Source organism: Carcharhinus amblyrhynchos, chromosome 8, assembly GCF_965287045.1.
Source record: "Carcharhinus amblyrhynchos chromosome 8, sCarAmb.v2.hapA, whole genome shotgun sequence".
Classification (NCBI taxonomy): Eukaryota; Metazoa; Chordata; class Chondrichthyes; order Carcharhiniformes; family Carcharhinidae; genus Carcharhinus; species Carcharhinus amblyrhynchos.
Genome location: NC_137331.1, coordinates 115,884,645 through 115,899,230, shown reverse-complemented (window position 1 = coordinate 115,899,230; position 14,586 = coordinate 115,884,645). Strand labels below are relative to the sequence as shown.

The window sequence follows — 14,586 nt, the reverse complement described above, 5'->3', positions numbered from 1 at the left end:
AAGCAACTTCACAAAATGTGCGAATGATAAAAGCAACTGAATGTTGGTTCTGTTTCATTATCTAAATGCACAAGCCATGAATAGTCTTTTTTCAACTCCTTCTTCACGGCGTCTATTATCTCCTCCACTATCACCATCCCCAAGAGTCCCAACTTTATTTAGATGTAGTCATCTGATTTGTGTTGGTCAGAGTGCTCTAGAATCTAAGATGTCTGTAACCATAATTCATTTCCCAAATCAATCTGTTCCTGCACTGGGTAGTATTTGGGATCCTGATTAATAAATTTCTTAACTTCTGATTTTTTTTATTTTTGTTTAGAGGAATTTACTTCTGTTCTTCCCAACAAAAAGCATACTAAGATAGGGCCAAGACAATTATCAGGATAAAATACATGCATATGTGAACAGAGCAGAAATTGTAGCTGTCCTCCTAAAGTTAATTTATATTCATTAATTCTAATTCTTCAACTGGTAACTGTTTCCTGTATTATGCAGATAGCTCATCTGATACTCAAAGAAAATACAGGACAAGGTTGCGTTTGTAGATTCTGCAAGTGACCAATAAGTTGAAATTAATTGTTTCATAATTTCAAATTATAGAATATTAATTTTAAAGCTTTTTTCAGATTCCACTTTCTGGTTATGGAGGAACAAGCAACATTATATTGGAAGATGTTGATAAACAAACAGGCAGCTATATGATGAATTTTACTGATATCATGCCAGACACAGTGAGCAAGATAACTTTCTCGATGAGGAACACGGGCTCTCGGGCTGCTTACGTTAAGGCAGCTTGTTTCATGGATTTGCAGATGAAAACTTTTATGCCCGCAGATGTTGTAAATATTTCTCCAGCCCAATTTGTACTCAAGGAACGGACTCGAGAGGTAAGATAGTGTGTAGTAAAGAACAATACTAACTAATTTCTGAGAGAATGGACTGCCTTCTGTCTTTACTGATCTGCTCTCATGGAAATTGCTTTAAAAAAATTAAGGTGAAATTTTATGTCATACATGAAGGCATAAAAGTAGAAATTCCTCCATCCAGTGGTTGAAGGGGAATCATTAGAAGAATGGAGGTCAGTCACCAGCGGAGTGCCTCAAGGATCTGTTCTGGGACCCTTGTTGTTTGTCATTTTCATAAATGACCTGGATGAGAAAGTGGAGGGATGGGTAAGTAAGTTCGCTGATGACACGAAGGTCGGTGGTGTTGTGGATGATCTGGAAGGATGGCAAAAGTTGCAGCAGGACATAGATAGGATGCAGGACTGGGCGGAGAAGTGGCAGATGGACTTCAACGCGGATAAATGTGTAGTCGTCCATTTTGGCAGAACCAACGGGATGAACGAGTACACTATCAAGGGCAGAAGTCTGAGTAGTGTTGAGGAGCAGAAGGATCTTGGGGTCCGGGTCCACAGGACTCTTAAATCGGCCTCGCAGGTGGAGGAGGTGGTCAAGAAGGCGTATGGTGTACTGGCCTTCATTAATCGAGGGATTGAGTTTAGGAGTCGGGAGGTAATGCTGGAACTTTATAAGACCCTTGTCAGGCCTCATTTGGAGTATTGTGCGCAGTTCTGGTCGCCTCACTATAGGAAAGATGTAGAAGCTATTGAAAGGGTACAGAGGAGATTTACAAGGATGTTGCCTGGACTGGGAGGCATGCCTTATGAAGTTAGGTTGAGGGAGCTGGGACTCTTTTCCCTGGAGAGACGAAGGTTGAGAGGCGACCTGATAGAAGTTTACAAAATGTTGAGAGGAATAGATAGGGTGGACTCTCAGAGGCTATTTCCCCGGGTTGAAATGGTCGCTACGAGAGGACACAGATTTAAGGTGCGGGGAGGGAGGTTCAGAAGTGATGTTAGGGGTAAGTTTTTCACTCAGAGGGTGGTGAGTGAATGGAATCGGCTGCCGTCAGTGGTGGTGGAGGCGAACTCGCTGGGGTCTTTTAAAAGACTCCTGGATGAGTATATAGGGTTTAATGAGATTGAGGGTTATAGATAGGTCTGTAGGTTGGTAGGTGATGACGTGATCGGCGCAACTTGTGGGCCGAAGGGCCTGTTTGTGCTGTAGTGTTCTATGTTCTATGTTCTAATGAGGGGAGATCTCATTGAGACGTATAAGATGATGAATGGGATGGATAGGATAGAGGTGGAGAGACTCTTCCCGCTCAAAAAAGACAGTAGGACTAGGGGGCACAGCCTCAAGATAAAGGGGGGGCGGTTTAGAACGGAGTTGAGGAGGAACTTCTTCACTCAAAGGGTGGTGAATCTCTGGAATTCTCTGCCCGTTGAAGTGGTGGAGGCTGCCTCGCTAAATATTTTTAAGAAGCGGGTTGATGGGTTTTTGATAAGAGAGGGGATTAAGGGTTATGGGGAGAGGGCGGGAAAGTGGAACTGAGCCACGACAGATCAGCCATGATCTTATTGAATGGCGGGGCAGGCTCGAAGGGCCAGATGGCCTACTCCTGCTCCTATTTCTTATGTTCTTATGTTCTTAAAATGCTGCTTCTCAATTTTATTTTCAAGCTTAAGCCAATATTGCTTTCCCAGAAATTGTTTTGTACTATATCTTGAGCTTAAACTCACTTACAGCTGTAACAATCTCTCAAAGCATGAAACCTGGCTACCCTTGTGATAATCCCATGCAGTTTTCATCCTTTTGTAAAGCTGAATTATCTTGTTTTGTCTGTTTGGATGGATAAACATTGTGGCACTGCCGTCCTGAAAGTGCAGAACTTCCTGCAGTAATTTGTACTGAGATTTGATACTTAGGGCCATGCATCTGTATATGTTTTGCTACTACACTTGGTTACAAATTCAGAAACAATTTTGTTCTAGTTACTTGTCTTATTTATAACCAGCTCTCTTCTTGATGCGAACAAATATTCTAAACATGACCAGACTTTAAATGTTGAGAAGTCCTGTTTGTAAATTTTGATTTGATTGACGATTGGCACATTTAATAGTATGCAGTGAAAAGTATTGTTTTTTACATGCTATACAGACAAAGCATACCATTCATAAAGAAAAAAGGAGAGTACAGGGTGTAGAAAAGGATCAAGTTGGGTAAGTCCATTAAAAAATCTGATGGCAGCAGGGAATAAGCTGTTCTTGAGTTGATTGGTACATGTCCTCAGACTTTTCCAACTTACTCTCTTCCACCTTCTGTCAGGAGAATGTCCGGGTGCTTAGTTATACTGGCTCCTTTTCCTAGGCAGTAGGAAGTGTAGACAGAGCCAATGAATGGGAGGCTGGTTTGCGTGATGGACTGAGCTTTGTTCACAACCCTTTGTAGTTTCTTGTGGTTTTGGGCAGAGCAGGAACCATACCAAGCTGTGATACAACCAGAAAGAATGCTTTCTAAAGTGCATCTGTGAAAATTGGTGAGACTCGTAGCAGACGTGCCAAATTTTCTTAGTCTTGTGTGAAAGTAGAGCCGTTAGTGGGCTTTCTTAACTGTAGTTTTGGCATGGTAGGACCAGGACAGGTGGTTGGTGATCTGAACACCTACAAACTTGAAGCTCTTGATCATTTCTACTTTGTCCCCGTTAATGTAAACAGGCATGTACACTGCTACGTTTCCTGAAGTCGATGACTATCTCCTTTTGGTTTGTTGGAGAGATTATTGTCATTGCACCAGTTCACCAGATTCTCAATCCCATTCCTGTACTCCGTCTCGTCGTTTGAAATCCGACTCACTGAGGTGGTGTCATCAGCAAACTTGAAAATCAAGTTGGAAGGGAATTTGGCCACACAGTCATAGGTTTATAAGGAGTATAGTAAGGGGCTGAGGACACGCCCTTATGGGGCACCGGTGTTGAGGATGATCGTGGAGGTGGTGTTGCCTATCCTTGAAGGATGTAGGGTGAGGTCCTGTGGAGCTGGAGGCAGTGAACAGAAGATTTCCAGAGAACGTGAATGGTATTATCATCAAATCCCCCATTATCAACATCCGGGGGGCTTGACCAGAAACTATTGGATTGGCCAAATAAGTACTGTGGTTACAAGCACAGATCAGAAACTAGAAATCCTGTGGCAAGTAACTCCCCTTTTGACTCCTCAAAGTCTGTCCACCATCTACAAGGCACATGTTAGGAGTGTGCTGGAAATACACTCTACTTGCAGCTCCAATAATACTCAATAAGCTTGACATGATGCAGGACAAAGCCTGCTTTATTGGCATCCCATCCACAAACATTCACTCTCTTCACCACTGATGTGTACACCATCTACAAGATGCACCACAGGAACTCACCAAAGCTCCTTGGGCAGCACCTTCCAAACCCACAACCACTACCATCTAGAGAAGAGCAGCAGGAACATCACCTGAAAGATTCCATCCAAGTCACTCGCCATTCTGACTTGGAAGTATATCACAGTTCCTTTATTGTTGCTGGGTCAAAATCCTGGAACTCTCTCCTTTGCAGCATTATGTGGGTGTACCTACAACACATGGATAGCAGCAGAAGAAGGCAATTCACCACTACTTTAAGGCAATTAGTGATAGATAATAAATGTTGGCCTAGTCAGCAAGGTTCAAATCCCATGAATGAATTTTTAAAAACATGACAGACATGAAGAGGATATTTGTGATGTGGTGATGGAGAGTTGCCATTCTCTGCAAAATAAAGGGTAGTTTGACAGACAACAGTTTTGTCAGTAGGTTTTTTTTTGTTTTTCTCCTACCTGCTTTTCCTGCCAGAACTGCTCTTAAAACCTATTACATTCTAACTTTTTCCAGTTTATGATGAAATATTAACTCTTTCTCTCTCTCCACAGATTCCACTCAAAACTGTACAACATTCCCAGCTTTTTAATTTTAAATTTACAGTATTCACAGGATGTTGCTTTTAAATTAGCATCAGAACTTAGTTTGGTTTTGATCCACATGTATGTAACTTTCTTCTCAGACGATTACTGTAACCTGCAACTTCACTTTAAGAGAATACTTTCACTGTAAAATGGATCCTGCATTGCTTTGTCAAATTTGTTTCTATTGTGGAGACGAGGTAGCACGACAGCAACTAAGAAGGTGAGTGACATGTTTACAATTTTTGTTACTTTGAAAGTTTGGGAAAACTATACTTGCCTCTAACCTTTTTTTAAGTAGTAAATTTACTGCTAGTCATGCTAATGACTAGCTTGAAAAAGACTGTGTGGCCGTGATTGAATCGGGATATTTGTTAGCTGCATATCTGGGTTACAGATAAAAATCATCCAGGGTTCTTACAAGAGTCCAGTGACTAATGTGTGGACATCTGGTGATTTGTCTGTCAGAAAACAAGAGACCAAAATAGTTGTGGATAAGGAAACCATTTACAATCAAAAGTAATGCCCAGTTCTGCAATTTTAAATTACTTACAATTTTTCACCAACAAATTTCTTGGTGACATATGGGAAGAAAATGTTTACAATCTTTCAATAAAAGGTTGATCTTTCAAGTTTGTAGCTATGGCATAATGAAGCAGAGAAGGAGAAGTTTATTTAATAACTGGTTTTCCTGGGAATCTTTGTCGAAGACAAAGTGAAAGTGTTTGTTTATTAGTATTCCTTGCTATCGACATGAAGATGCACTACGAAGAGAGCAAAACAGTAATTTTTAAGCTTAAAATGTGAATGCAGTAAATCAGAAAATCGGTCCTTTTTAATCATTAGGTTAGTTGTTGCTTTCATGATCAACCTACAATTTCATTGTTATCTTGTCTATCATCTCCACCCCCCCCCGCCCCCCCCCCCCAACACAACGTTACCTCAGAGCTCTTGGCCAGAATCATCGTGGAGTTGAACAGATAGTTTGTGGAAGCAGCCCACTTCGGAAGATTAATTTCGATCAGAAGTTTCCTGGGGAAGAGTTAGTGTCAGAAGGTATTAATTGTTTATTTATCTTTCATTTAGCCTGAAGGTTAACTTTTCCTGAGTTCTTCTGTCATTTTAATGTAGGTGAGACTTTTTTATATCCTGAAAATTCTCAATTCAACCTCCTTTTTTTTTTAATGTTCAAACTTTAGATGATCATCCGTGTTGTATTTGCAGCACACTTCATTTTTTAAAAGACCTTTTATATAAATTAGTATTGGTGGTTGTGACTATACACCAGACATTGGCTGAAGTAAGCAATGGAGCTGATAAATCCAAAGGGACCACTGATACTTTTTCAACCAAAATCTCTTGAGATCTTACTTAGGACTTCAGGTGCAATACAAGAACATGAGAAATAGGAGCTATATGCCTATCTGAGTAAGATATTGGCTTCTGCTCATTCATGCCAGAAAATGGCAAATGGAATTTAATGTTGGCAAGTGTGAGGTGGTCCACTTTGGTAGGAAGAATGGTAGGAAGGACTATTACTTGCGGGGCGAAAAACTGCAGCAGGCGACGGTGCAGAGGGACCTCGGGGTCCTTGTGCATGAGTCGCAAAAACCCAGCTTGCAGGTGCAACAGGTGGTCAGGAAGGCGAATGGGATGCTGGCCTTCATTGCGAGGGGGATTGAATATAAAAGTAGGGAGGTCTCGCTGCAGCTGTATAGGGCATTGGTGAGGCCGCAACTGGAGTACTGTGTGCATTTTTGGGCGCCGCACCTGCGCAAAGATATTTTGGCCTTGGAGGGAGTGCAGAGGAGGTTTACTAGGCTGATACCGGAGTTGAGGGGGTTGAGCTATGAGGAGAGGCTGAATAAACTGGGCTTGTACTCGTTAGAGTTTAGAAGAATGAGGGGAGATCTCATTGAGACGTATAAGATGATGAATGGGATGGATAGGATAGAGGTGGAAAGACTCTTCCCGCTCAAAAAAGAAAGTAGGACTAGGGGGCACAGCCTCAAGATAAAAGGGGGGCGGTTTAGAACGGAGTTGAGGAGGAACTTCTTCACTCAAAGGGCGGTGAATCTCTGGAATTCTCTGCCCGTTGAAGTGGTGGAGGCTGCCTCGCTAAATATTTTTAAGACGCGGGTTGATGGGTTTTTGATAGGAGAGGGGATTAAGGGTTATGGGGAGAGGGCGGGAAAGTGGAACTGAGCAGCGACAGATCAGCCATGATCTTATTGAATGGCGGGGCAGGCTTGAAGGGCTGGATGGCCTACTCCTGCTCCTATTTCTTATGTTCTTATGTTCCCATAAGCCTTGATTCCCTTACTATACAAGAATAAGACCTACCAATCTCTGCCTTGAATATGTTCAACACGGACCATCCACTTCCCCATGGGATAGAAAATTCCAAAAGTAAAACAAATTTTAGTTCTAGTCTGAAATGACTGACCTCTTATTCTGACAACCCCTTATCCTACAACCTCACAGCTGTAGACTTCTCAACCAGGGGAAACATAATCCCAACATCTGCCCTGTTGAGTTCCTTAAGAACATAAGAACTAGGAGCAGGAGTGGGCCATCTAGCCTTTTGAGCCTGCCCTGCCATTCAGTAAGATCATGGCTGATCTGAAGTGGATCAGTTCCACTTTTCTGCTCTCTCCCCATAACCCTTAATTCCCTTGTCTGTCAAAAACCTATCTACCCGTGACTTAAATATATTTAGCGAGGTAGCCTCCACCACTTCAACGGGCAGAGAATTCCAGAGATTCACCAGCCTTTGAGTGAAGAAGTTCCTCCTCAATTCCAATTTAAACTGCCCCCCCCCGCCCCATCTTGAGGCTGTGCCCTCTAGTCCTGCTATCCTTTCTAAGCGGAAAGAATCTCTCTACCTCTACCCTATCCATCCCTTTCATTATCTTATACGTCTCTATAAGATCCCCCCTCATCCTTCTAAACTCCAACAAGTACAGACCCAGTCTATTTAGTCTCTCTTCATGGTCCAACCCCCTCATCTCCGATATCAGCCGAGTGAACCTCCTCTGCACTCCCTCCAAGGCCAAAATATCCTTGCGCAAGTGCGGCGACCAAAACTGCACACAGTACTCCAGCTGCAGCTTCACCAGTGTCCTGTACAGTTGTAGCAAGACCTCCCTGCTTTTATATTCTATCCCCCTCGCTATAAAGGCCAGCATTCCATTTGCCTTCTTGATCACCTGCTGCACCTGCACCTAAGTCTGTTTTGTAAGGATATCTCATTCATCCAAATTCTAAGGTCCAGCTTGCTCACTCCATGTAGGAAAATCTTCTCACTGTGTTCCAAAAATCAGTCAAATGAATCTACTGCACTTCCAAGGTATGTATCTTTCATGGGCTAGGAGACCAAGTGTAGGTCAGTATTCTCGTACATGCAACCCCCTTTCTGTCAGATATAGAAGGAAAACTAGGTCAGTCCAATAGGCAGAGGAGACATGGGCATGATATAGCACATGGGTGGGAAATGTCTATTTTAATGCATGAAGCCTGGTAAGGCAGATGAGCATAAGAGCATTAATCAGCACAATATTACTACAATAACTGAGACCTGGGTGAAAAAAGGGCAAGAATAATAACTCAACATTCCAGGGTATAGAGATTTCAGGTGTGGTATGAGATGGGGTGTGCAGGGAGGGAGGGGGTGGTGGCAGTGGGATGTAAGCGAGGAGGGGGCATTGCATTATTGATAAGAGACCAACACTGCAGTAATGAGGGAGGATAGCTTAGAAGGCTCTACCGTATGGGTAGAGCTTAGAAATAAAAAATGGGTGATCATTTTGCTAGGATTATACTACATGCCTTTCAACAGTCAGAGAGACATAAAAGAACAGACATGGAGGCAAGCCACAGAGAAATATAAAATAAATAGGGAATAGTAGTAGAGGATTTCAAGTTGGTCAGTGTTCACTTAAGTCACCTTGGTGTGAAAGGATTAGACAGGGTGGAATTTTTAGAGTGCATCCAGGGGAGCTTTTTGTGCCAGTATGTAAATAGTGTATTAGGGATGGGAGCAGTGCTAGACCCGGTCCTAGGGAATGAAGCTGAGCAAGTCGTCCAAGTATCGCTGGGCAAGCATTTTGGGGATTGTTTCAAATGCATTACAGAAAGGGATAAGGATAATCCAGAAATAGTGTCTGAATTGAATGAAGGCTGATTTCAATTTCACTGGACAGAATCTGGCAAACAGCATGGTGGCACAGTGGTTACTGCTGCTGCCTCACTATGCCAGGGATCCAGATTTGATTCCCAGCTTGGGTCACTGTCTGTGCTGAGTCTGCACATTCTCCCTGTGTCTGCATGGGTTTCCTCCGGGTACTCATAAGAACATAAGAAATAGGAGCAGGAGTAGGCCATCCAGCCCTTCGAGCCTGCCCCGCCATTCAATAAGATCATGGCTGATCTGTCGTGGCTCAGTTCCACATTCCCGCCCTCTCCGCATAACCCTTAATCTCCTCTCTTATCAAAAACCCATCAACCCGCGTCTTAAAAATATTTAGCGAGGCAGCCTCCACCACTTCAACGGGCAGAGAATTCCAGAGATTCGCCACCCTTTGAGTGAAGAAGTTCCTCCTCAACTCCGTTCTAAACCGCCCTCCCTTTATCTTGAGGCTGTGCCCCCTAGTCCTACTGTCCTTTCTGAGCGGGAAGAGTCTCTCCACCTCTATCCTACCCATCCCATTCATCATCTTATATGTCTCAATGAGATCTCCCCTCATTCTTCTAAGCTCTAACGAGTACAAGCCTAGTTTATTCAGCCTCTCCTCATAGCTCAACCCCCTCAACTCTGGCATCAGCCTAGTAAACCTCCTCTGCACTCCCTCCAAGGCCAAAATATCCTTGCATAAGTATGGCGCCCAAAACTCCAATTTCCTTCTACAGTATGAAAGGTTAGGTGCGTTGGCCATGATAAATTCTCATTCTGTGTGGGGTGTGGTGACAAGGGGATTTTCACACTGACTTCATTACAATGTTAATGTAAGGCTATTTGTGACACGAATAAATAAACTTTAAAAACTTGACTGGGAGCAGCTGCTTTCAGGTGAACGTACATCTGGAAAGTCGGAGCCTTTGACAAGTGAAATAGTGAGAGTTCAGGGCCAACATATTCCTCTAAGTGAAGGGCAGAGGTAGCAAGTCCAGGGATATCGAGGGTGAATAAAGGAGCATGTGGTAGATATAGAGCAGTAAAACTGGGGAAGCCCTTCAGGAGTATAAAGACTGTGGGGGTTTGATCCTGTGTTATTGAGATCTTTTGTTTCTGTAGAATGTTAACGTTCAGTTTTTTTTGAGTTGGTATATCTGGAAAGAATGCAGCTCGATGCTGAGAAAGCAGGATAATTACTAAGTTTACCTAGAAGACTTTGTGTTGTCTTGTTTACAAAATAAAGAGTCTCTGGGTTTTTTGATTTAAAAAAAATGGAATGAGAGTTTCGATATGCAGAGCTGTGTGATGTTAGGTTAATTGGAGGAGCTATGCCTGTTTCTCTCTTTTTAGAGCTCCTAACTGGAGCGCACAATCCCTGCAGTGCAGAAGGAAGCTACTCGGCCCATCAAATCTGCACAAACTCTTACTCGGATTTACCCTGTAACCCTGCCCCACAAAGCAATACATCTTGGGACACTAAGGGCCAATCAAAGAACATGCAAACTCCACACAGTCACCCCACGGCTGGAATTGAACCTGAGTCCCTGGCACTGTGATGCAGCAGTGCTAACTACTGTCCCATGTGCCATGAAACTGTTTAAAGAGGAGGTCTGGTCTATCTGCAACTACAGGACTTTCTACACCTTATTTGAAGTGTGCCTGAATTTAAAGTGTGTTTTAGCCTATGGGAAGACTGTTGCTTGTTTGGAACCAGTGATGAGTATTTCAGTTGTGGCCTGACTAGTGTCTTGTCATTTTTAGCAAGACTTCCTTATTTTTAGACTCCATGCCCTTTGAAATAAAGACTAACATTCCATTTGCCTCCTTGCCTGCTGAACATGAATGCTTTCTTATTTTTTGGGATTTATGCATGAGAACTCCCAAATCCCTCTGCACTGTAGCTTTTTGCAGTCTTTAATTTAAACGGTATTCAGCTTTTCTACTGAAGTGCAAAACTTCACATTGTCCTGCATTATATTCCATCTGCCAGGTTTTTGCCCACTCAATCTATCTGTATAGATTGTCATCACAAACTTGACAATAGTACATTCACTTCCCTTGTCTAAGTCATTAATCTATATTGTAAATAATTGTGTCCCCTGTGATACTCTACTGGTCATTAGCTGTCATCCTCAAAATGCCCCTCTTATCCCAATTTTCTGGCGTCTATCAGTTAGCCAATCCTCCTACCCATGCTAATATACTAATGCCAACATCTTGGCCTCTTGTGTGATACCTGAACAACATTTGTTGGAAATCCAAGTAAATTATTTTCTACTGATTTTCCCCTTTATCTGTCCTGTTTATTACTACCTCAAAAAATTCTAATAAATTTATCAGGCTTGATTTCCTCCTGCTGAAGACCAGATTAGAATGTTTTTTTCCCTGAAGGATGTAAGTGAACCAGACGGGTTTTGCAACAATTTGATAATTGGCTAGCATAATTGTTGCTATTTCTAAAACTCTTTTTCAATTAGAGATTTGTATTAATTAATTGAATTCACTATAATTTAAACCTGGCAGCTGCTGTGATTATTAGTCTGGGTCTCGAGTACTCCATTGCCTCTATGCTAATACTGGATTGCATGCAATTACTTCATATGTAGTAAAGAATCATTAGTGACCTCCATAAAATCCCCCAAGTGCTGCAGCTGTGGCACATTACCAGCCCAGCTATTTAACCAATACTGCTTTAGATACTAAATTAGAGTTTGTGTTTAATTAACTCTGCTTATATCAAAAGTTGTTTGGAGATTTTTTTTTCGGTGATATCAGCAATTATTGAGTAACACAACTTTGCCCATACCATGTAAAAGTAGCTCTGAAAAGGCAGTTGATATCTTAAGAGTTCCTTGGAAGAACTTCTAATCAACATACTCCTCGTAACAGCTCAGTACATTGATCAATTGTGTTGTTAAATGTTAATGTATTGACCTATTACAAAGACAGCAGCCTGACCAACCAGCAGTGGATTCCCACCCAGTGTCCAATCCTGCACTATATATAACAACCTCTAACCTGTTCTAATCATTCCTCTAAATATAAAAGGCAGTGTGTGCTGCCTGAAGTCTTCAGATAGCGAGGGGGATTGAATATAAAAGTAGGGAGGTCTTGCTGCGGCTGTATAGGGCATTGGTGAGGCTGCAGCTGGAGTACTGTGTGCAGTTTTGGTCGCTGTACTTACGCAAGGATATTTTGGCCTTGGAGGGAGTGCAGAGGAGGTTTACTAGGCTGATACCGGAGTTGAGGGGGTTGAGCTATGAGGAGAGGCTGAATAAACTAGGCTTGTACTCGTTAGAGCTTAGAAGAATGAGGGGAGATCTCATTGAGACATATAAGATGATGAATGGGATGGATAGGATAGAGGTGGAGAGACTCTTCCCGCTCAGAAAGGACGGTAGGACTAGGGGGCACAGCCTCAAGATAAAGGGGGGGCGGTTTAGAACAGAGTTGAGGAGGAACTTCTTCACTCAAAGGGTGGTGAATCTCTGGAATTCTCTGCCCGTTGAAGTGGTGGAGGCTGCCTCGCTAAATATTTTTAAGATGAGGGTTGATGGGTTTTTGATAAGCGAGTGGATTAAGGGTTATGGGGAGAGGACAGGAATGTGGAACTGAGCCACGACAGATCAGCCATGATCTTATTGAATGGCGGGGCAGGCTCGAAGGGCTGGATGGCCTACTCCTGCTCCTATTTCTTATGTTCTTATGTTTCAAGGATCTTTCCAAGATAAAAAGGGTCCATTTTCAGTGCATATTTTATGGTATGGTAGTAAAATTGTATCACTAAGCTTGTATTTATTTATTTATTAATATTACTAAAAGGACGAAATTTCTGAAGTCTGAAATGTGTATGCTTTCCCTTCAGAGCTTGTTAAAATGAAGTTATCTTTCTTAATAGAACTCTTCTTCCTGCCAACCTCTTTCCTTTTTATTTCACTACCTGTCCTCCTTTTCTGTTTTCTGACCCTCTTCCCATCCTGTTTTTGGTTTTCTCCCTTGACAAACTTCGAACTGAAGCAACACTCCCAATGTCGTACTTAATTAAGCTGACAAGTGGCTGAGCTGTGCAGACCAAAAAATTACAGACTTTATTTTCAATTTGTTAGGACAGTAATAGGAACCTTCTGAGTTAGGAGGATATTGATCAAGATGCCTACTCTTGAATACATACTAATCCAGGATGGTTGTGTACACCTTGAATGACATACTTGTCAGAAGCTTTTTCTCTGAGTGGAAGAGTCAATTACTAGAGACATAGGTTTAAGTTGCGAGGGGCAAGGTTTTAAAGGACGTGTGTGAGGCAGGTTTTTTACACAGAGGATGGTGGGTGCTTGGAACTCACTGCTGAGGGAGATAGTGGCAGCAGATACGATAGCGACTTTTAAGGAGCGTCTTGACAAATACATTAATAGGATGGGAATAGAGAGATATGATTTTGGGAAGGGTAGGGGATTTTAGTTCAGTTGGGCAGCATGATCGGTGCAGGCTTGGAAGGCCAAAGGCCCTGTTCCTGTGCTGTAATTTTCTTTATTCTTTATATCTGATAGCAATGTTTACCACTGAAGCGTAAACCATTGAATAGTCTAACTTGCAAAGTAGATTAATATACTTGAATGAAATAACTTCATGTTTTGTTTTGAAAAAGTACTGAAGCTGTTTATTTTTCTCTCCACGTAGTCTATGACATTCCAAAGAGGCCAAATGATATCCGGACTTTCCTTGGAAATCAAAATAGGGTGATACTGTCTCTCACTGGAAGTTTTGCAACTGAGGACATTGATACAGAAGCCTCTAATTTATTTTCATCATCTAGCATGAGTGTTGCATCAGAAAGGTATTTGAACATGTAGAGTATTATTTACAAACATGAAAACTAGATTTAAGTACATGGATTTAATTGTTAATAATATTCAAAACATTGGAGTTGTCCAGAATTTTAAAAAGAGCAAAGTTAAAGTAGGTGATCTTTCATAAACTTATTGAATGGCAGAACATACTTGGGGGCTTATTGTATGGCTAATGCATATTTTTATTCACTCTTTTTCATGAGATGAGAGCATCACTGGCTTTGCCAGTCTTTATTCCCCTTCCCTGTTTGTCCTTGAACAGGTGGTGGTGAGCTGCCATTTGAACTGACTGCAATCCATGTGCTGTAGGTACACCTACAGTGCTGTTACAAAGCAGTTTTAGGATTTTAACCTAGTGACAGTGAAGGGACAGCAATCCTGTTCCAAGACAGGAACTGTTGTGTGCTTGGTGAGTTGCTGCAGTACATATTGTAGATGGTACACATGTACAAGATGGGGCGGCACAATGGTTAGCATTGCTGCCTCACAGCATCGAGGACCCGGGTTTGATTCCCAGCTTGGCTCACTCTGAGAGTCTATACATTCCACACAAATATAGGGAGAACGTATAGACTCTACACAGACAGTGACCCAAGCTGGGAATGAAACCCAGGTCCTCGATGCTGTGAGGCACTGCAATGAAGTTACTGTGAAATTCTCCTAGTCACCATACTCTGGCGCCTACTTGGGTCAATCCACCTAACCAGCATGTCTTTCAGACTGTGGGAGAAAATTGGATTTCCTAGAGGAAACGCACA

At 42.2% G+C, this 14,586-nt stretch overlaps 1 protein-coding gene across 4 annotated transcripts in view; it reads left to right on the top strand.

Moving 5' to 3' along the window:
* cep192 (centrosomal protein 192) overlaps positions 1-14,586 on the top strand; it is a 143,352-nt gene that overhangs the window by 93,447 nt on the left and 35,319 nt on the right. For all 4 annotated transcript variants that reach the window (XM_080194690.1, XM_080194688.1, XM_080194689.1 and 1 more), the window contains exons 33-36: positions 627-887; positions 4,909-5,030; positions 5,754-5,863; positions 13,659-13,815. In XM_080194690.1, the coding sequence (XP_080050816.1) occupies positions 627-887; positions 4,909-5,030; positions 5,754-5,863; positions 13,659-13,815 (650 nt within the window). The remainder of the gene's footprint in view (positions 1-626; positions 888-4,908; positions 5,031-5,753; positions 5,864-13,658; positions 13,816-14,586) is intronic.